Source organism: Malurus melanocephalus, unplaced genomic scaffold (genome assembly GCF_030028575.1).
Source record: "Malurus melanocephalus ecotype Western Australia unplaced genomic scaffold, MMel_1.1 scaffold_185, whole genome shotgun sequence".
NCBI classification, from domain to species: Eukaryota; Metazoa; Chordata; class Aves; order Passeriformes; family Maluridae; genus Malurus; species Malurus melanocephalus.
This window is the reverse complement of record NW_026623417.1, coordinates 591,007-614,221: the sequence shown is the minus strand read 5'-3', so window position 1 is coordinate 614,221 and position 23,215 is coordinate 591,007. Positions and strand designations below refer to the sequence as shown.

Below are 23,215 nucleotides of genomic sequence, written 5' to 3'. Positions count from 1 at the left end.
TGGTAAAAGATTTTTTTTTAATCAAGTGATATTACATTAGATTCATCTAGCTTTGTTTAGAATCAAAACCTCTGATGATTGTAGAAAGGAAAAAAGCCTGATGGCTGGTATTGCCAAGAAGCCAGGACTTTAGAAAATTAATTTTATCTCTTTACCAAGTGAACATCATTTCATAAACCTTCAAAAAACAGGGAGGTCTCAGAATGATTCCATTAAGATAGAAGAGGAGAATCATCCAACAGAAACCTTACTTTCATAAAAATAAATTATTTAATAATATTTTAGAGATTCACATGAGTTACAGTGGGCCCCTAAGTTGGAAGTACCAGTGAGCTGATCAATTTATTCATGAGAGCTTTGAGTGTGGTGAAAGAGCTGACTGAAAAATTTGGCCTTAAATGTAAAGAATTCCACTTTTGGAGAAGAGGTCTAAGATGTAAATCTAACCCTTAAATACATAGCTTTTGATAGATTATTGGTAGTGTAGATTAACTTCATTTAAAGCTGGTAATAGTTATTGTGGTGTGGTTAGTTTTCCTGTTTCACATGTTAATAAATATACCTAATTCTGACAGTCATTCAGAAGATCTGTGTGGTTTTAGAAAACCCTTTATATTGTTTGGTTTGCGGAGTTTTATCTTCTGGCCTATGGCGCCTTTATTTTTTAGGATTAGTCTAGAAAAAAAAAAAACAACCTTGTTTTTAATACTAGTTGTAGTTTCATATCAGCCTAGATATATTGATTGATTATTAATAAAATTTTTTAATGAAATAAAATTATTAATATAATTATCTTTGTGTTGCAGTGGAGACAGCAGCCTGGTGGCTTTTTCTTAGTTGTTTTTGAAACACATGGATGTCCATGAGCTTCTGAAGAATTTTTTAATCATGTCGCTGCCTGTGTATTTAGAATGATTGTGCTGTAATCTGGTGCAGAGTATTAAATGAGTAACAGCTTGTCTTTTATGTTCCTGAGTCCATCTCCAATTTTTATTGGCACTTATATATTTCATTGTTTATTTTATTAAGTGAAATCTGTTTCTCTTATGTCCTGCACAGAATGTGAAAGATGATGGGCAGCATGTATGGAGATTGAAGCACTTCAACAAGCCTGCCTACTGTAATCTTTGTTTGAACATGCTGATTGGAGTAGGCAAGCAAGGTCTCTGCTGTTCTTGTGAGTACAAGCATTTCAGTGTCCATTTGCTTACATGTTTATTCCAAGAAATGTTCTTCTTGCTGTATAACAAAGAACTAGTATCTTTCCTCTACAAAATCATTGCCACTGCAGTAGGGTCTCCCCCTTGTGTTCTCTGCTTGAGTGACCAAGGTTCTTTTTAAATTTTTTGGGGGGGATATTTGCCTTTAAAATGTGTTGTGTGAGGGAATTTTCTGGTTTTTAAGGCTTATCATTGTTAGTTCCCTTTGGAGTATGTCACTTTTTTCTTTACTACTATTGGGGTTTTTTAATTAGTGAGTATCAGGCTGAAGTTTTACCTTTATATTTTTGTCAATCCTCTTTTGTTTTTATTAATAATTGCACAATAGGTATCAACTTGACAAACATCTAAATTCCATGTTTGTTGATTCAAATTTTGCACAGAATTGCTGTTTTGTTAGTTGTGAAGGTGAAAATCCCAGTTTCCCAGAAATCAGGTTTCTGTAACAGTTCTAAAGTTTTCTATAGTTACTTGGTTTGTAGTTATAAATCTTAATCTACAAATTGATTATAGATTTTAAGGAAAGGAACACAGGAAAGCTACTGCATCTACTTTGACCTTCATTAGACTATTACATGCAGTTACTAACCTTCCATTCCTTGAGCTTTATCTTTGTATTTCCTGATATTAACCACCTCATAATGTACCTGTTGGGAAACCAAGGCTTGCTGAAAGATACCTTGTCTCCAGTGGTGTGCTCCAATGATTAGTTCTTTGTTTTTTAAGACCTATTTTCTGATTTGAATATGTCAAAGGATGTTTCCAGTGATTGTTTCATGTTATTCCCTGCTCCATTAGATTAATGAAATCTTTACTACACGACTGTATTCTTGTCCTGATTGTACAAAGTCACCTTTCATTTTTCTTTTTTGGTAAAATAATCAGTTTCTTAGCGTAACTGGCTTTCCCCATTTTTGGTATGAAAGTTAGCCCCTCCCAGCTGATSAGGACCTTTCTGCCTGTAGAATTCTATTGATTTAATTTGAGATTAGCCTGCATGATTGACCATTTCTCTCCTCTGGGGGCCACTGGCCTATCTAAAATATAATTTGGATGCAATTCCTTTTATGCATTTTAACATCATGTAATTTCTTTCACCATATTAAGAAATGAGAAATGAAATTCAGACAAATAGAAATTGCATAACTTTGTTAATAAATGCTGATGACAGTAAATGGGATATATATGTATATATAAAATGCTGTTTTGACTATTAGATTTTGAAATGTTACATTCTTTAATATTCTTTTATGTCAGACATATTGTGAAGAAATAAGACTCATACATGTTGGAAAGAGAGTTTTGTTGAATTAATGATGTAGATCACTGTCTTCAGTAGTTCTCAGAAATGGGTAGATCAGTTACGTAAACTGTTCCAAAAAGACCAGCCTTGCAAGAGCTGTAATTTTTTTGTCTGCTGCAGTGTTCCTCTTGAAATATTTTTATTATTGTGCTTGGCATTTATTTTGTGACAACAATGGTCTCAGGGTATCTGAAGAACATCCACGTGCTCCTTTCAGTTTACTTCATGCAGCAAGAAGCATGAGTCTACTTGCAAAACTACTTCTTTATTTCCTGATTTAGCTAAGCTTTTTCTCCAATATATTTTGAAAGCATTGCTATAGATTTCATTATTTGCATTTTAGATTGTGTGGGAGGAAAAAAAAAAAAAAAAGGGAGGGAACCACAGGGGTCCTCACCATCCCTCCATGGTCCAATCAACAATGTTACTCCCTGCAGTTTGTCTGATTAATGGCTGCGCCTCCCACTGGGTTTGTGTAATAGGTGCAAGCAAGGTGTTTAGAAGTACTTTGTGCTTAATTGCTCTCGAGGTCAAAAGCGTGAGACATATACCATGCAGGGAGAAATTCATTCTCAGTTTTTAATAGTTGACTCTATTGAATGCAGGCATAAGTTGTAGCATTATTTCATCTGGGCACACTTGTACCATTGAAGCCAGGAGAGCTTTGCATTGTGCCATTTGTATGCCCAAATTGGACATTTGTATGCCCAAATCCAGCCACAGTGATCTTTACAGTCCTGGTCSGCAGCAGTAGTTACCTAAGACTGGTGTTGGAGGGCTTAGGGGGAAAAAAATCTTTAGGAGTTGGTATTTTGTAAAACAAGAGTTAAAGTTATGGTGATTATGTGGAATGTATGAAAACAATTGCTATTTGAAAGTGGACTAATCAGCCATTTCAGATTTGTAAATCAGTGGGAGGAACAACATAAATTCATTGRCTTTTATTTTTTTGTGCTTGCCCGCTGCTCTCATGCCTTATAGTCTGTAAAATATATATTYCTTCCCACTAGCAAATGGCACCAGACCATTTGGCAGTCACCAATTTGTCTTTAATATTTTTGTCATTTGGGAATTATTGTGAAAAAATTTAGTGAGGTCTGATTTAATTAAGCATTTCCTGTTATGCAATGAGAGTGCATTCTTGGATTTCTCACTTGCATAATATTTCCTGTTCTAATTGGCCTTTTGTATTCCAAGGAAAAAGCAGTCTAGTTTGAGATTTCATTGACTGATTGGATTGATTATTTAGAGATGACATGCTGGTAATGTTATTTGTTTCATAAAAATGTTAGAAACTCCATTGCCTCAACATCTAATGACGTGTGTCTTTCTTTCAGTTTGCAAGTAYACAGTCCATGAACGCTGTGTCTCCAGAGCTCCTGCATCTTGCATCAAAACATACGTGAAGTCTAAAAAGAATACTGATGTAAGTTTGGGGTAGCATTAACTTTGCCATCTACCTGTTAGTTTAGTAACTCTATGCATATTCACGTTTTTCTTTTGCAGGTAATGCACCATTTCTGGGTGGAAGGAAACTGTCCAACAAAATGTGATAAGTGTCACAAAACTATAAAGTGTTACCAAGGCTTGACTGGACTTCATTGTGTTTGGTGTCAGATTACAGTGAGTATACTATAGTGAAACCTTTCACACAAGTTAGAGAGATAAAAATCGTTCAATGTCTTTCTGTAGCCTCATAATCTGGAATGTCTCATTCAATTTAGTCATCAGCAATGACTAGTGTGTGTTTAAGGAATGGTATATGCAGAATAATCTTAGGACTTTTTAATTGTGGTAAGCAAATAGGCTTAAAGGTATACTTTGCTTCATGACAGTATCCAAATGAAAATAGTGTGTGCCACTAAAGAGCAGAATTCCCAGTCTACACTATGGAAAGATTACAGTAGAGTTTTCAGTACCAGGAAAAATCAAGGTCACTGTGACACTTGGTCTAATTGGTGATGTTCTGACAGGCAAATGAAATTGAGGACATCTGGTGGGATGCAGTGATTCTGGGAATAACAGCAGAGACAAGTTGATAATATACTAATCTGTGCACCAAGTCAAATATATACAACTTTTGTGCACTCCTTATTCAGCAGGAACCAGTAACTGGAACTAATGACATTCAGGGAACACTGCCCTTATAAGTGAGATCTTCATGCTAGAAAGAGCAATGCCAGTATTTCTGTTTCTAGCCAGGGCAGGATTTAAATCTAAATGGGGAGAGATTCAACCTTCTTCACGTGTATTTGCTGCTTTTGCTGATATCATTATTACTATTGTTACGGAACAGCAGTTGTTTGTTCAGTGCTTTAAATAATAATATGRGACCAAGGCATTCGTGAATGTTTGTTTTCAGCATACAAGTTCGGATGTTTTATGACATATTTTCTTAACACAAGAATACAAAATATGAAACATCATCAAAGAAAAYAGATCCAGGATACTTTCAGTGATAAGCTGTTCTGATTACTTAAAAAAAACAATTTTAGAAGAAAACAAATATGTAGTCCAGATTGCCGTCAAAATTTGGATAATTTATGTAAAGAGTAAAACATCCAATCCAAAATGTTTTGCATGCAGATAATTAAACTTAGGCAATGGCTATATGTGTTTAGCAAGACAAATAAGGGCATTTTGCTACAGATAYAGAAGTGTTTACATCTGTATAATATGTGTATGTCGTTCAAGAAATATATATTGTGTTATAGATTGACTTTTAAAGTCAAAGAAAGCTTCAAATTCTGTAGTTTCTCAGTAAAAATTGTTTTCCCATTATTTCATATGAATCTGGTCCAGATTTGTAAAGGTCTTTTACTCCTTGAAGTTGTACATCAAGATTCAGAGGATTTTCATAAGAGCTGTTATTCACTGAAGAAGTCTTGTGGAATTATTTATGATTGAAATCACTCTAAAGGAAAAGGCTAAATTCTTTTGAAAATATCTTGGGTGCTTTTGTGCTTATTTAAATGCCTAAATAGCTGTCAAAATTCCAATTAGAAGTGGGTCTGTGTTTTTCGACAGCTGAAATTGAAAATGTTGGCACTAAGGTTTATAATTTTTCAATTTATTTCCATCAGCAATTTAAATGTTCTTTTTTAACAAAGTAATTCTGTATTTTCAAATAAATTTATTAATTTTTTCTTTTTATAGCTTCAGATGTAAATTAGACACAGAAGTGAAAAATTAGTGGTTTTTAACACTGTAAATTATTTTTCAAACATCGCTTGCAGTTCTCTGTATTCAATATATTCCATTGCAGTAACTTAATTTTCTAATAGTAGTTCCTTTATTACAGAAAAAAAAAAAAAAAAAGTGTTTCAGATTTCTAAGAGATGCATGATTTTGGAATGGTTATTCTGAAGTTATGTAATTATCATAAAATCCTTCATACATTTTTCCATTGACTGTATCACACATTTATAGCTTGTAATCGAAGAGGATGCTCACTATTACAGAATTAATTCTGAGCCTCTTTCATGCATTTTAAATATCTGTCCTTACAACTTAATAGGGTCACTTCTGATGTCAAATAACTCATTCAAATCCCAAAATTTACAAGTGTTTTTCACTAAGGAGGTTTGTTATTCTGACTTCTCAGCCACATCCCTGATCCCTCTTCCATATAACTTATAGTTCGCTACCATGGTCACATAATTTTTTTCCCCCTAATTTTCTGTCCAGCAAATACACTTTTTCCTGCATTCAGGTTTGTGAGGAAGGTATTATTCTACAGGAGCTAAGTTTAGGGTAAGACAGTTTTGGGGAAATATATTGAAAACATGTTAAATACAGTCTTTTTGAGAAGGGATGCAGATTATTTTATTTCATTGTGTCAAAGTGCTATTTTTATTAAAGCTACATTTCTTCTACCTTTTCTGTTATTTGCTGTGTGCCAATTCTCTTGTCAGAGATCAGCAGAAACTAATAAGAAGATTAAGCTATTTTTTCATAGATAAGTTTGCATGCCACTGAGTAGCAAAGCTGCTAATTACCACTGAATGTGTGAAGATACTTTTATTTGATGTAACATGGCCTGGTGTGCATTAATTATGGTACAAGTAGCCTTACCACTGAGGCAGAGAATTAGCATGACAAATGATTTAGATTACAGGGCTACCAAAATACCCTCACAATAAGGCTTTAATACTCAGAGTAAATCGAAACTCGTTAGACTTTTATTTTCTGTTGCTAAGTAACTGCCTAAAAAGGTAACTTTGCAGTGCAAATGAATATGGACAAGGCTAATATTAGGTGCCATTCAGTTCAAAATTCAGAAATGTCATGTCAAAAAGAACAGTACCAGATAATGTTATGAAGACCATTTTACTGGTAAAGTTTATATACATCATCAATTGATGCAATTTTATTGTAATTTTAATAGAGTTCATATGAGTTAAACCATTTAAAGGAAAATGAGTCAGTCATTGAAAAAATGTGATTTATAGATGCAGACATTGAACTACAGGTTTTGTAACAGCTTTGGAACCTATTGAACTGATGCTGTATGCTACCTGTTATACTAGTTTAATCACTTGTTAATGAGATTTTTTTACCTCACAGCTTGAGTTATTTATTAGCCTGATTATTTTTCTTTACTGTAAATGTACATATCTTTTCAAAAATATCCATCTCTATGGGAAATGGATATTTCCTTAATGCATTTTGTTGAATCAACGCAGAGATAAAAATCCAGAATAATTTAGGTTGGAAAAGACCTTTAAGATCATCAAATCCAGAAAACTAAAATTTCACAAAATTTCACAATATTGAGGGCTTTTTTTAATTCTGACTATCTCTAATGATATTGTGAAGTACACCAATTAAATGTCAATGCTTTGCATGATCCAAGCACAGAACTGTGCATTTGTACTCCCTGGCTGAATGTTTAGAGACATTCNATTTCTAAGAGATGCATGATTTTGGAATGGTTATTCTGAAGTTATGTAATTATCATAAAATCCTTCATACATTTTTCCATTGACTGYATCACACATTTATAGCTTGTAATCGAAGAGGATGCTCACTATTACAGAATTAATTCTGAGCCTCTTTCATGCATTTTAAATATCTGTCCTTACAACTTAATAGGGTCACTTCTGATGTCAAATAACTCATTCAAATCCCAAAATTTACAAGTGTTTTTCACTAAGGAGGTTTGTTATTCTGACTTCTCAGCCACATCCCTGATCCCTCTTCCATATAACTTATAGTTCGCTACCATGGTCACATAAATTTTTTTCCCCCTAATTTTCTGTCCAGCAAATACACTTTTTCCTGCATTCAGGTTTGTGAGGAAGGTATTATTCTACAGGAGCTAAGTTTAGGGTAAGACAGTTTTGGGGAAATATATTGAAAACATGTTAAATTCAGTCTTTTTGAGAAGGGATGCAGATTATTTTATTTCATTGTGTCAAAGTGCTATTTTTATTAAAGCTACATTTCTTCTACCTTTTCTGTTATTTGCTGTGTGCCAATTCTCTTGTCAGAGATCAGCAGAAACTAATAAGAAGATTAAGCTATTTTTTCATAGATAAGTTTGCATGCCACTGAGTAGCAAAGCTGCTAATTACCACTGAATGTGTGAAGATACTTTTATTTGATGTAACATGGCCTGGTGTGCATTAATTATGGTACAAGTAGCCTTACCACTGAGGCAGAGAATTAGCATGACAAATGATTTAGATTACAGGGCTACCAAAATACCCTCACAATAAGGCTTTAATACTCAGAGTAAATCGAAACTCGTTAGACTTTTATTTTCTGTTGCTAAGTAACTGCCTAAAAAGGTAACTTTGCAGTGCAAATGAATATGGACAAGGCTAATATTAGGTGCCATTCAGTTCAAAATTCAGAAATGTCATGTCAAAAAGAACAGTACCAGATAATGTTATGAAGACCATTTTACTGGTAAAGTTTATATACATCATCAATTGATGCAATTTTATTGTAATTTTAATAGAGTTCATATGAGTTAAACCATTTAAAGGAARATGAGTCAGTCATTGAAAAAATGTGATTTATAGATGCAGACATTGAACTACAGGTTTTGTAACAGCTTTGGAACCTATTGAACTGATGCTGTATGCTACCTGTTATACTAGTTTAATCACTTGTTAATGAGATTTTTTTACCTCACAGCTTGAGTTATTTATTAGCCTGATTATTTTTATTTACTGTAAATGTGCATATGTTTTCAAAAATGTCCATCTCTATGGGAAATGGGTATTTCCTTAATGCATTTTATTGAATAAATGCAGAGATAAAAATCCAGAATAATTTAGATTGGAAAAGACCTTTAAGATCATCGAGTCCAGAAAACTAAACTTTCAAAAAATTTCACAATATTGAGGTTTTTTTTTTTTTAAAATTCTGACTATCTCTAATGGTATTGTGAAGTACACCAATTAAATGTGAATGCTTTGCATGATCCAAGCCCAGAACTGTGCATTTGTACTCCATGGCTGAATGTTTAGAGACATTCRAATAGAGTTACATTTTAAATTATGGATAAAAACTCTTGATTTCTAATTCAAAATATTTCATCATTTACCATTACTTGTTACTGTTTTAGGTTCTTGTTATATCCACATTTGTCCACTCAAGCTCTGTAACAAAACAGAAGTAAGCCAATGCTCTTCCAGTCAGCAGACTTGAGGATATTCTTTTCATGTTTTCAGAGTACAAYTATTGTCATTGATTTTAACAAAAATGGATGAATGCTAAGAATAAAYTAGAAAGGAGAGTAATTTAGGTTCCTCAGCAGTCAATGGGAACCTGAATACCGATTCAATCACACCCAAAATTTACCCAAAGAAGTTTAACATAGGGTGTTCCTATGTTCTTCTCTTRTATTTGAAAGTGCAGTGGCTATCAGCTTGATACAGCAACAGTGCCAGAAGCTGCCTAGAGTTACTCACTGGTAGGAGAACAGAAGTTCCTGGCTCAGTGCAAGCAGGTCTCTTCTGAAATGAAGGTTCTGGTCACCAGATGCTGATGTTGCTGATGTTTCTGTACTACCATGCAATGTTCTTATTCTGTGTGCTGATCCACACATTCAATTTGCAAACTGGAAAATACTTTAATCCATCATTCTTCAATAAAAAACTTAGTTTTCTTTCCAGTACTTTAGTAATAATTAGGTTAGTAATAATTTAGTAATAATTTATTAATAATTTAGTAATAATTAGGTTAATGAAACTCCCGCCATTCTAGGATGCCCATTTCCTTACTGTAAGAGTGAAATGTCTAAGCTGAATCTTCATTTTCTGTCTTTATGTAGTTGCATAACAAGTGTGCTTCACATCTGAAACCTGAATGTGACTGTGGACCTTTGAAGGACCATATTTTACCACCCACATCAATCTGCCCAGTAGTGTTGGTGAGTTGTCTGTACGTTGATTTCTGATATAATCCTCTCTCATATGTGGCATTAAAACACTGCTGGGAACTGACAAAAGTCACTGTTGGGATTGACTGCCGGGTATTTGTTAAATTCACAAGACTTTGTAAACCTTAAACACCATGTGTAATCCTGGCTGATTGCTTTATAGGCATAAGTGTGTTTTACCCTCTGCATATTGCATTTTCCCTCATGTGAGAATGAACTTTCTGYAGGGCATATTATAACTGAAGCTGACTCAGGTTTTATCACTTATTCAGACTGTACTTACCAGAAACTGTATAGGCAGAACACTTCTACATTTTACATCTTTTATAGATCCAACTTCCCAGAATAATGAAGTTATTCTTATGGGCAGTTTTTGCTTGGGATGCACATTGTATATCTGCAATGCTGAGGTCTCTGATCTAAGCCGGAGGTTACCTAGAATGATGACACTGGTCTTGCAGTAAGCTATGCATCAACATTATAGTATATTTTATTCTGCAGTCGTGGACAGTAAATTTCTCTGTCCACAAAAACAATAACTCAATTCAATGAAAATAAAAATGCATACTATGTGTAGGTTGTATAGAAAAGAGCTGACCATTTTATCATTAAAAAAAGAGCTTGAGAATTAACTTATGTATTCACATATTAAATTGGATATTTTATGCTGATGAAAGTCATAGCATCATCATATTCATAAGAGAACAGATGACTGGTCCTCTTTAAATATATTTCATAASTGTAAGAAATGCTTGAGCTTAAGAAAGTGCAATATATTGAGGRGAGGCAAAAAAAGAAAATATACATCCTCATCTCAAACTAGTTGCTGATCATTAGTAATCCTATTCTTGCCTGTTGTAAATTATTTGTTTTTTAATGAATCATTTTGGCTGTTTGTTTATAAATCTGCTMAGGAGCAGATGCTAGACTTTGGCCCTCTGCTTGTGTAAACTGGGATTATACTATTACTCTAAATGAAGGTAAAGCAATGGAAACCTGCCTTTARTATTTATGAAATRTTTATKAAATATTTTRAATATTTTTTAAATCACAAGAGTGRYTTTGTAGTTTGTCTCTATGGTGTTTTGGTACTATCTTGACACGTTCTGATTGACAGTAATAAAACAGTATATTAAGTTTGTTGGGTGATTATATTCTATATTACTTTATTTAATTTTCAGGATTTGAGGTCATACTTTAAAAGTTTGTGTCTGGAAATTRTGATTCTGTTGTTGGGCTGTTTTCATTTTAATGTTATTTATCATTTGCCATTGGTATAGAGGGAATGAAACCTGAGTACGGAATTTTATCTTCAATTATATTGGCGTAACTACATTTTCTTTTCAGGAGAGGAAGAGGAATGAGGAATTAAGATTTTTATTCCACAACTGGAGTAAAGTTGTTTAGAGGATATGTAAAACCACTCTAGAGTCAAATCACCCTTCAATAGGTTTTATCTCCAAATTTTCAAGGCATAAGTAGAAGTAAATATGCTTTCCTCTATTTAAATCCTGTTACTAACAATACAACACAAGAGACGTATTTCAATACAATTTATATTGTTAGGAATGGAAAATATATTTTACTGTGATTTAATGGGGACTCTATAATTCTGTAGGATAGTTGTTCATCTAGTACTTTATTCCAAAAAAACATTAAAATCCTGAGTTTAATTATGTTCAAATGCTACCTCACTGACCTAGCTCATAGTAATTCCCTGTAACAGTGGTTGGTTATAGTGTACATATAATTTGTGTTAGTAATTTTTTAATTAGTGTCTCCCATTTCCTGTTATGGGGATTCCCTTTGAGAAGCATAATACATTAGTGTATTTGAGATCAGCATTCTCAATAATGACAGCAGAACCAGTGAACATATCCTTGTCAAAACTGTCTAAACATGCAATAGGAAGCGTGTCTGTTAATAAAAATTACTTGTTCAGACACACAATCCTGGCAGTGGAAGGGTCCTTCATCTGGGTCACATTTAGCTTTAGTGATCAGCTGAGAAATAATATTCTTGCAATGCTGCAAGAATATGTGGAAACAAAATAAAAGTATATAACCATAATGCTTGCTGTACCMGGCTTATCCTTGAGTATTGTGTGGTGTCAGAGAAGAATGGGTTTTCTTCTCGCATACACGATAGGGAAAACAGCAAGATGAAAAATCTTGCATCTTTGAGCTCCGAAAAATGTTGGCCTTCCCTTCCACCTGTAGCTTTGGAAGTCCAGATGTCTTGCAGAAAGTTGTAAGTTCTGAGTTCATCTCAGAACAAGATGCCTTCTAAGTTTTGTTTCAAGAGTACGCGTTAAATCCCTTCTCATGTTTTCTCTTTTGCGGAACTAGGGACACTCATATTTTTGCCTTWTTCATCCAACATTTCTCATGTCTCATTTCTTCAGTTTTTGTGAAGTCCAGCCTCAACAATTTYTATGCAGTTAAAGGACGTTTACATACATTGAATTTCACAGCCCTGTGCATTATACCAGTGGTACCAAAATTATCTCTCAGCTGAGCAATCTTAGAGGCTGGAGAGAGAACCTAAATGACTCGTCACCTGAAAGTTAGATGGCTGATCTAAGTTAAATAATGGTCCTCCCATCTTCAAAACTGCACAAAATAGAGCTTGTTAGATGTTAAATATGATAAGCTACGCTGTCAGCTGAAAAAGAAGCTGGGTAAACTCATGTAGCTGATACTCTGTGCATCATGAAAACATCACATATCTGTCTAGGGTCAATGTTTTATAAAGATTTTTCATATCTCACTGCAGTAATTTTAAATGTTTCAGTAAAATATAGCCTGTCAACTTTAGTCCTTTTTACTTTTCTTTTTACTTCATATAAGGCTTGTTGTATGGTGAAGTTTTTTGTTCAAGTTAAATGAGTTTTGTTATAAACTGTGTGCAGATCTCAAGTGATAGTCTTTTAATAGATGTCAGATACACTTTAATGTTACTCTCTTTTATTTCAGTAACATTTTAATTAATTCATACTGATTGAATAAATGTACATTGAGACTTGTTTCCTAATGAGGGCACATTTAGAGGAAAGGTTTTGCATCATTCTGATATCCTGTGGGTAATTATATTCTAATTATATGGTGGGGGGGAAAAAGTCTATAACTCAGTACTGATATTGTTCATTGGACCCAATTAATTACATGCACATAATGAAAGTTCATGATAAGGTTGACTGGCAGTGAGTTTAAAAATCTTTAACTCAATTGAATCCTAGCCTACCAGGAGTACAGAATTAGATCATAACCAGGTTTAAAACTGGGTATTGGAATGAGATGAGTGAGTAGTRAAGAAAACAAGATTGGTATCTGTTTATGAGATGTTTTCCTTTGCTCTGTCCCTTTATAAGACAGAAAGGGAAAAATGCTAGCATACATTTTGGCTCCTTCATTTCTTGCCTTCCTTTATTTTGCCTTATTTATTGATGAACATATAGAATGTTCTAATTTTTATTTATGACTGTAGAAAAGTAATTAGATTTTCAATTTCCAAACAAAATAGATACAAACCTGCCTAGTGACAAACTAACCAATAAAAGCTTACTATTTAATAAATAATGTGTACTTATTTTATATAATGCATGATGATTTTTATTCTCCTATTGTACATGTGAGTTTTACAATGAATTTTGTTCACTTAATTTCTAACATTGTTTTTAAAATGATATGTGAAATAAAAATAAATTTAAGGAATAAATTGTAAAACATGAGGTACCCAGCTTACAATTTGAGCATTACTATATGGCAATCATCACTGTCCCCATAATAACCAGTTAATTTCAAAGGTAGAGGCTTTGGTATAATATCGAAGATAAGAAATAATAAAAAAATAAAATTTAATCCTGGGTAATTTTATTGTGTTTTGGTATCCAACTTCATTGTTTTTCATTCTGAGAAAAATGGGTCATCATGATAAAAAGTTTGAAACAATTCAGCTTTGTTTCTTTTCCCTCGTGAATGAATTTGACTTTTGTGTAGTGAAGTCATTATAACTTTTAAGGACCAAGTTATCTAAGCATAAGTGCAATTAATGTAAGTACACAATATATACAGAGAGATAAATTGGTATATATAAAATATAGAGAATTTTTATACATCATAGTGTAGATCTGTTTATAAACACTAATATAAAATACCATAAGTCAAATTCGTTTGACCTCTTATATTCAAATATAAATGAATATATATTTTGGAGGAGGAAACATTTGATTCCTGTTTGATTTGTCATTTTATTGTACAAAACCGTAAATATTCAAAAATATTTTGTTTATGACTAGTTCTATTTAGGAATGTAAAACCATATACACAGCAKATTACAAACGTTTTACATAGGAAATGTGCCTTTTTCAGTTAAACAACATACATTATGGTCTACAGCTTCAAACTTTCGTGTAATTATTGCATGTTGACATTCTGGCAAAAAGTAATAAAAAATTAAARCTGAAAATGCTGATAAAGAATTTTCTTCCGTTGTCAGTATTTAGAGAGTTTAATAGAATAGCTATTGCCTGTGTTACAAGTGCAACACAGTTCAACAGATATTTTTTCCATGTTGGGTAATGTGTTTTASTAATACTGTTTTCCTGTGATGTATGTAGACGTTWTTCACGTAGGAAAACGGAGTTGTARAGAGAGAAAAGGGGAATTAGCAGTGCCTGGTTAAAGAATAAGCCTTCTTAATCCCCTTTCCAGTTATTAATCCAAAAATGATTCTTCTGTTTTTATAATAGTAGAGATCAGTTTTAGCTCAGCTGAATCCAAGCTCAAAATGGAGCACACAAAGTCAGTGAAGTGTGTAAGCATTTTATGAGCAACTCAGTCCTTTGAAGTTGAGTACTAGSCTTATCCTGAATTTCTGAACAAAGATACTATTTAAAAAAAAAACAAAAAACAAAAAGTTTTTTGAATATATATGCTTGGAGGGAGAGTTGAATTAAAATCTGGTTGTTGAATATAAAGTAATGACATAGCAATTGAAAGAGATTTAAAAAACAAAACAAACYACTTTTTTCCTTTTCAATTGTGTATCATACTGCAGCTTCAGTTCTCTGAGACTCTAAATCAGACTTGAAGTATAATGGTGCGCTTATCTACACTAAGAGCTTTTTCATTTCTTTGAAGTCAGAAGGAAATTAATAATTGCCCTGGAGGAAAATGTATCTTCCTAACTAATTAGCTGTTCGACAAACACAGTTCAATGTTAAAATAATAAAATGCTGATAAACTGAAATGGCAGCCATTCAATCATTTTAAGTTATATCTAGTTGCCTGCCCACAGCTCATCACTGCTATTTCTAAGTTTATTCCTTGCATCTTCTCCCATTGGAGTTTAATAAGATTTTATTTTCAAAAYTCTTTTCCAACACTTCTGTCTTCCTTGGACACTGTATATAGCCCAAGTTCATTTAGAGTTACAAATCCAGTTAAAAATCTTGGACCATATATTTATGCATATATTGAATGGGTGCAAGATGCAAGGCAAGTTGTCTTCAGAAAACTGAATGAGCTAAGACCAACAGGCTGAATGACAAAGACATGATTGTGGTTTGGTGTGTAATTCTTTACCTTTTTATTTAGACAAACTAAAAWAGCAGCACAGAGTTTAAAGTTATCACATAATGATTCCTTGTTCAGAAGAGGGAACACTCAGCATTTTTAGAAGTTATTCTTAAAGGGCATATTCTCCATTCCAGCCTTGTCTTGTTGCAGACATTTTAGTTACCAGTATTATGGATGACAAAATGCTTTCTTCTGATGGACATAATGTGATTTTTCCTTTTTTTTTTCTTTTCCTTAGCTTCCAATGCTTTTCTTAAGACAGCTCTAAAATGAATTAGAAACCTTAACTTTTCCTTTATAGTATGGACATATGCAGCTCATTGAACAGTATTTTGCTGAGAATTGGTTGATAATCTTGTCCACTGGATGACTTTTGAGTTCTGTCTAGGGATGTAGAGCTGGGTATTGTGTTGCAGCTGTATGAGCTTTCAAGACAGCATGTATGAGCTTTCAAGGGTGTGGTGTTCTAATAGTGGCTCTTTTGATTAGCATCTACACAGACCTAGATCTGGAAATATGGAGAATTCATAAAATAAATTTTCAAAATATTTTAGCTYATCTGAATCACAGTTACTTGGATGTGATATCTAATAGATATTACAGATCGATTGCCCCCCATGGTTCTGGTCTAGTGGTGATGTAGACATTTTTAGTTTCAGGATATTTGAATCTTTAATTCTCTTTGATTGTTGTATAATTATGGACCGAAATTGCATGGAATGGTATTTTTGTAAGCATGGTCTTGAATGCCACAGAAGTTTAGACAATTAAAGACTAGGAGTACCTATTCTAATATTTTTTATTATTGTTGTTTTTGTTGTTATTATATCCTTAAAGATTCCCATGTCATTAGACAAAATAGCTGTAATGAATCATGGAGCAACCTCCTTTCAAGTTCCTTAAAAAAAAACCCAAAGCATCTGGTTTGTTTTCAAGTCACATATTTAAACTTCCATGGCCTTCATCTTGCAGCCATTTGAGGATACACGTACGTGGTATTCCATGCATTTCATCTGATCTTCTATTACCAAATTGCTTTGATCTGTATTTTTTACGTTCAAATTTTGGAGTTCTAGAATAAGATTTTTTAAAATATCTATTTCAGTTTGTGCATAATAACATAAAAACATAGTTCTCTCATTATGCAACCCCGTGGCCAAATAGGATATATGCTTCATCTGAAAATGCATCTTATAAAATAACTAATTATCATACAGAAGTAATCTCAAATTYTTAGTAGTCACCTGGAAAACTGTATAATGATATTAAGCATTTACTAATGACTTTGCAGTCCTATATAATGTATAAGTGAATTGGTGTTTCATGTTATAAAACACGTTGATTTAAATAATCTAGGAAATAATCCAGTAAAATATATTTGCAGTTATTGATTAAAAGGCAAGGTGAGAAAAAGGAATTTTTGCTTCATAAGCTTTGGATTCTGTGCCAGCAGTTAAAATGTRGAGAGATAACTCTTTAGTGAGCCTTTAGTTACTGTTCATCTGTTTTGTCCTAACAGCTGTGATAAAGCATGATATTTCTAAATGTTAGTGTTTTGCGTAAAGGAAAATATTCTCTATGTCAAGAAAGAATGTAAGTAGTTTTTGAGGATTAATGATGTATAACCTGTTAATTGTAGCAGAAGAAGGCTTTTTAAATGAGATTTCTTGATTTGGATGAGGATTCAAAGACTTGGAAGRCAAAATAAAAATAGCTCTCCACGTATCAAGTATCTCTTTTTGCTATTCAAAATAATAAAGTCCTCAGGTTTTCTACTATTGTTTTCTGGTGTTAAAATGGTCCCACACRTACTTTCCAGAGTATAAATTATATAATATGACAGCCAAAACATCGGGAAAGCACACTTGTGCAAAAGTATAAAAAAGTATGTTTTTGTTAAGTACGACTGCTGCATGGTAACATTCTTTGTGAAGACTCTGTCCGTGCCCTTTGCCATCCCAGCTGTTTGGTGCTGCAGCCTAACGTTCTCTTTTTCCAACAGACACTTCCCACTTTAGGAGGTTTGCTCCCTGAGGTGCGTAGCGGGAGGCATCCATGAACGCACGAGTACTAACAGATCATGATATTGTACATTCTTACTGCTATGAAGTGCATTTTGGGGCTGAACTGAAAATCTAGATGTGATATTCTGGGTTATTATTTGGAAACCCCTCTTATTTATCCATTATTTTCTTATTTGGAATATGGGATAGATGCAATTGGGTTATTCTTACCTGGCAGTGATGTCTCTGGAGCAGTCTTGAAYAGTAGAAGCTCCAGATAATGAATATTGACTTCAAGGTGGGAATTCGAGGGAGAAAATAAGACATGAGAAGTGCAGAAAAAGGGGTAGAAAAAGTTTTTSTTGTGGTAAGCAACACAACAAAAGTTGTGTGCTCTGACAACACAGCAAAAGAACAAAAAGCTTAATTCTTTGAGCCATCAAAATGTACAATAGCATCTAAAATGCTGTATTCAGTATCTCTATGAACCTCATGCATGTTCACTAAACAAAATGATTCACAGATATATTGATCATTTTGTATGCTTTATTTAGCAAGATATTAAAAAGAGCACAGCTGTTACAGAAATATTTCTTACCTTGAAACATATTTTTTTTGCATTTTATAAAACCATTTTATCAATGCATGTCAGATTTTTCTTAGCATTATTAGAATTTTTAGGCTGTTATCCATTTTATCTTATGTTTTTATCTCATTTAAAAATTACGTTTATTTCCTGATGCTCTCTGATATCTTAGTAATGTTGTAGTTCCCAAAAGGAAGATACTCTAGGTCAGGCACAACAGGTATTTCATATATAAAAGAAAGGATCTGTGCAAGAATATTAAAAAAAAAAAAATGAAGTGGTAAATCTTTTTGTGTTCCACTAACAGATTTATTAACTAGAATTATGATACAATTTATCACATTATGTCATACAGACTAAATCAGATCCTCACTACTATGGCACATATCTAAAAATTATAGGATATATAATTCCAAGAAATCTACAGCCTCCTGTCACCTTCTTCAGAAATGTTTCAGAGAGCACCATTGGCAGACATGGTGGCGTGTATTGTGTTATCATAGTCATGTAAAATGTGTGATATGAAATACTTTATTTGTACTTTCTTCAAAAATCATCAGTGAAGAAAGCAGAGTTTCAATGTTAATGAGATCAGGTATCCCTCTTTGATCATATCAAAACTCTAGACCACTCTGTATCATGAATATTCCTTTTTTTGTGTGTGTAATGTGAGATATATGACCTAATCTTGTATTGTCTTTGTGAGTCAAGCAATGATTTTGCTTATGAGACAGGAAATAAAAATTGAAGAAGRAATGTAGGGCCTAGTCATAAGACTAAGGCCTGCTGAGGTATTTACTGCTATTTGTATCACCCAATATCCAAAACTTTGCTTTAGGTAATTGTTGTTTCATTTTCCTTTGAGTCATTAATAACAGTGGGTTTGGGCACAGGTCTCACCAGTTTATAAATAATTTTCCTTGAAATAGTAGCATGATGTATATAAGAAGATTTTTAGTGCCACATTTTATAAGTAGATCTCTTTTAAATATTTTTTTTAACTTTTGTAAATGCACAAACTCAATGTGCTGAATGTGTTAATTTCTATTACGTTGTTCTTTGAATTATCAAAAATGTGTCCTTTAGCTTGAGATTTTCCTAGACCTTTTAAAATTTGCTCTCCATCTCTGATTTTTTGTTAGAAATTACATTTTTATTAGCTTTTTTCTCTGCTTTAATGACATCTGATTTGATTTTTGAAGATGTTGCAGTATTCAAGAGCCTGATTTGGCCACAATATAAAATCCTWTTTGAAATGGTATGCTTCCTTATTATAAAAGGTAGTGACTTTTAAGGGTAGCTATTCAAAAAAGTTGTTAAAAAACCTCTAAGCAARTTCTTAAATATGTAATGAAGTGTGAAGATTCCTTCATACTGAAGTATCTTACTTGCTATCCTTGGCATTAACCAATACTGTTGTGCAAAATATTTTGTGTTCAAAAGTTTTATTTGTGTGCCTCATCCTATTTCTACTTTCTGAAAAAGAATCATCAAACAAACAAGTGCAGAGTTGGTGATTTCTTAGGCAGTGCTGTGTACGGTRTTTTTGTTTCTGAGGTTAAAGATGAAATGAACAGCTCTAATTGCTTCTACTGTTTTCTCATTAAACCAGTGACATTGCAGTCTAGAGTCTTGGACCTTGTCTGGCATCAGTCAAGTTGCTCAAAGTATTCAAGAGCCTCATTAACCAATCTTACCAATCTCACTGCATTCAGACAGTTGTGTAGACTGCCCTGGTTGTTTTTTTCCTGTGGCATAGGTTTGTCAGTCCTTTTGTACAAAATGTGGTCAGATTGTCGCAGTCACCCCAAGCACCTGGCTACCCAAAGAAGTCTAGGATGGCCTGGACCACTCGTTGTGTCAGGACTAGGTTGAGACTCTGTCATTCTCAATTAAACTAAGGATGGTATAAAAACAGTCAGGGTCCACATCTGTTTTAGAAGGCACTGTGTTAACTTGGGAGTTATTCCTTTCCTCGCAGAATTTGTGWCAGTGCTTCTTGCCAGTACAAACTGCTCCTGAGAGAATTTCATGGATTGATTGGTGCTCCAATCCCTAAGGCTTTATCAGAGGTATCACAGAGATGGGTTTGGCCTGGTATGGAATTTAAATGGAAGCATTTTTAACTGAATGCAGTTGCAAGGGGTGCAGCAATGCCCTTCATGCTCCTTTCTAGTGCAGCAGCTTTGTGCCAGCCCATTCCCTTGACTAGCTTGAAACATCCTTGCACTTGTGAAGCAAGGAAAGTGGCTGGGKTGCAGTTGGGGTTGGAGATACTGGTTTTGTTTGATAAATATCTGCTGTCTTAATTTATGGTGCAGTTTTCAGATAACCTAAAAGGACATGCTGGGTGCAGTTTATAAGTAGAACAAATGAGATACAAAGAACGAGAATATTGTTTTTCCATGCAGAGTTCTCTGAAATGGCCTGATAACAGTTGAAAATATGATTGCAACAATTTTRTCCTGGGTTTTTCTCTTTCAAACAGCCATCTCATTGTGCTGTGTATCAGCATCAAAAGTTGGCCACATCTTAGAATCTGATTTAGATTCTGGTTTTCTTCTGATACTAAATATGTATTTTATAAAAAGCGATTCAGCCAATTGATTATGGTACATTTAAACTAGGTATATTTTTGCCAAAGTGGTAAAGTACTCTGAAGCATCCAACCTTYGCTAGCAGTCAGGATGAAATTTTGGTAAATTGCTCATTACTTATCAATTGTGCTTATTAAACAATCAAGTATATTGTATGATTGGYTTTCAAGTTTCAGAATAGCACCCTGGTAATGCCAGATTATCTTTTCACATCATTGCATTAATTTGTGTTGTGACTGCACACTTTTCATCCATCTATTGCCTAGTCATTATGGAATGTCCAGGCACATAGATAGATGTTATGTGAAGTGTCCAGACATTGTGTATTAACTTGACTGAGATCTCATTTTCATTAAAGSAGTCTGACATGATTTGCTAGCCAAAAAACAACTTTGTGGAGGTACAATCTCAGTTACAGTTATATAGCATTATATAATGTTTTAAAATGTTCCCTTTTCTCCTTTTCTCTTTTCAAGGAAAGACAGTCAACAGTGAAAAAAGARAAGAGTTGTCCCCAGCAAATGAACAAACTGGGAGAACGGAAYAAAATGCAAAGAGCAAATTCTGTCACCGTAGATGGACAAGGCCTTCAGGTGTGATTATTGTTATTTTAATATTAAGCTGATGATTTTAGGTATGAAGASAGTGATAGATGAGAAATGTTTCAAGTAAAAAATACACTCACTCTTCTAATGTTTCACTTTTACATATTTAAAAACTCAATAGGTAARTTCTTCCCTTTGTTCAGGAATCCTGTGGTACACATCGGCTTCTTCTGTGATTGTTAGGATTTCCTTAGACATTAAGGAGGAGGAAAGACTAACTTTAAAACACTTCTGTCATGAGGTGAAGCTGAACTAGTTTATTTTGGTACCTGCCATTCAATGTTGTGTAAATTTACATTATTAATCTAAGTCTGCCTTGATAACTGTTCACTGTTCTCATTTGGACCTGTTAATGGATGGAGCAAACTTCAAGGGTGTTATTGGTCCAGGTATTTCTAAGTAGGATATTTRGCATATCAACATTAACTGTAGGGAGAAGAAATGTGTTTTCACTAGCAATATCTATAATAAAAAATGAAAGTTTTTCTACTTGAAAGAAAATCTCGTCTGTGTGATGACGAGATATATAAATAATGTTAATTTAAGGGTGTTGGCTTAGAGGCATGCCCAAATTTCTGCCTGAACTGCTGACTACTTTCCCTTGAGATATGAGTAGTTTTGAGTGAAATCAATGTCCATATGCAGGATGCTGCTGCTTTACTTCCTCAGGAGTTAAAATATCATGWTGATAACAATTTGATAATCATTTAATAGACATAGTTGTCTGGTCTCTCTTTTGACATGTTGCAATTGAGCTTCAGTAAAAAGATTCTGTTACTGTATTTAATTACTTTATGTCTCATAATTTTTTCATTTTATTGTGTCAGGGTRGGAAAGCTTTTTGTATTATTTTGTCTTTTTAGTCAAACATTCTTGTTACGACTGCCCAATGAAGGGAAAAAAATCCAAACAAAACCTGGAAAACAAACCCTAAAACTTATCCAGTCACATGGCTGCTCMATTGATGGTATAGTTGGACATTACAGCAATCATTATCRCTTTCATGAATCTCTTCCTGTACTTGTCATTTTTACAGGCTTCATTGCTATCCAGATCAACTGTGACAAAATATGAAGCAAAAAGCCTAGAGTCTTAATTGAAAGAAAGCTCAAATTCTATCCAATCAGTCACAGTGTGATAAGTTTGTGCTAAAGGAAAAAACACAGTTTTCTAACTTTGGGCGATCTATGCAATTTCAGGGAGCTAAAGTATTCTAGATGGAGGAGCATCTATGGCATCTCCTTTGGGTTGCAGCATCATGTATCATTATGAATTTTCTGTTTACTTCAAGCATTAGATTACTTATGCTCAGCTATTTTTCAAGTCTCTGTTTCCCACTCATGTGATACCATGCCTAGGATTATAGTACTTGGTCTATTCAAAATAGCAACACCATTGACTCTTCAACACATATCCTTATTTATTATATGTTCTGCTTTCAGGTCATAAGATTTTCTCTAAGTTTTTTAGTGTGATCCAAAATTTGTGATCKATCTTCTCTTTTCAGGATGAATCAAAAGCCTGGGATTCATCCTTGCTTTTCTTTAGTACTGCYAGTGATGGAGAAAAAGAGAGTGGGGATGAAGATGATAGAATTGTTATTGAATAGATTTRAGGTGTTTTTTGAAGTGCTTGATGTTCTGTAATGACACATTTGTAATGTAGTGCATGATAGAGTACTGRTAATCATGGTGATAACATTAGAAATAATTCTGCAGTGATGGCCCTAATTTGCTGATTATACTGTGGTCTTGGTTTTTCACTGATGGATTAAATTGTTTTTGAGAAGCAGAAATCCACCCTAACATCAAATATTAAATTTCTGATTGGCATTAACAATGATAACCCGACTATAGTGAAGTCTGAGTGGACCTTAAAGGCTATCCTACTGAAAGGATGGGATCAATGAGAATGTTAGGGCTTTTTTTT

The 23,215-nt window shown here is 33.6% G+C and overlaps 1 protein-coding gene across 1 annotated transcript in view; it reads left to right on the top strand.

The window, feature by feature from the left end:
* DGKB (diacylglycerol kinase beta) overlaps nt 1-23,215 on the top strand; it is a 327,720-nt gene that overhangs the window by 95,274 nt on the left and 209,231 nt on the right. The window contains exons 10-14 of the mRNA XM_057373108.1: nt 1,060-1,177; nt 3,861-3,949; nt 4,030-4,146; nt 9,809-9,907; nt 21,158-21,274. Of these exons, the coding sequence (XP_057229091.1) occupies nt 1,060-1,177; nt 3,861-3,949; nt 4,030-4,146; nt 9,809-9,907; nt 21,158-21,274 (540 nt within the window). The remainder of the gene's footprint in view (nt 1-1,059; nt 1,178-3,860; nt 3,950-4,029; nt 4,147-9,808; nt 9,908-21,157; nt 21,275-23,215) is intronic.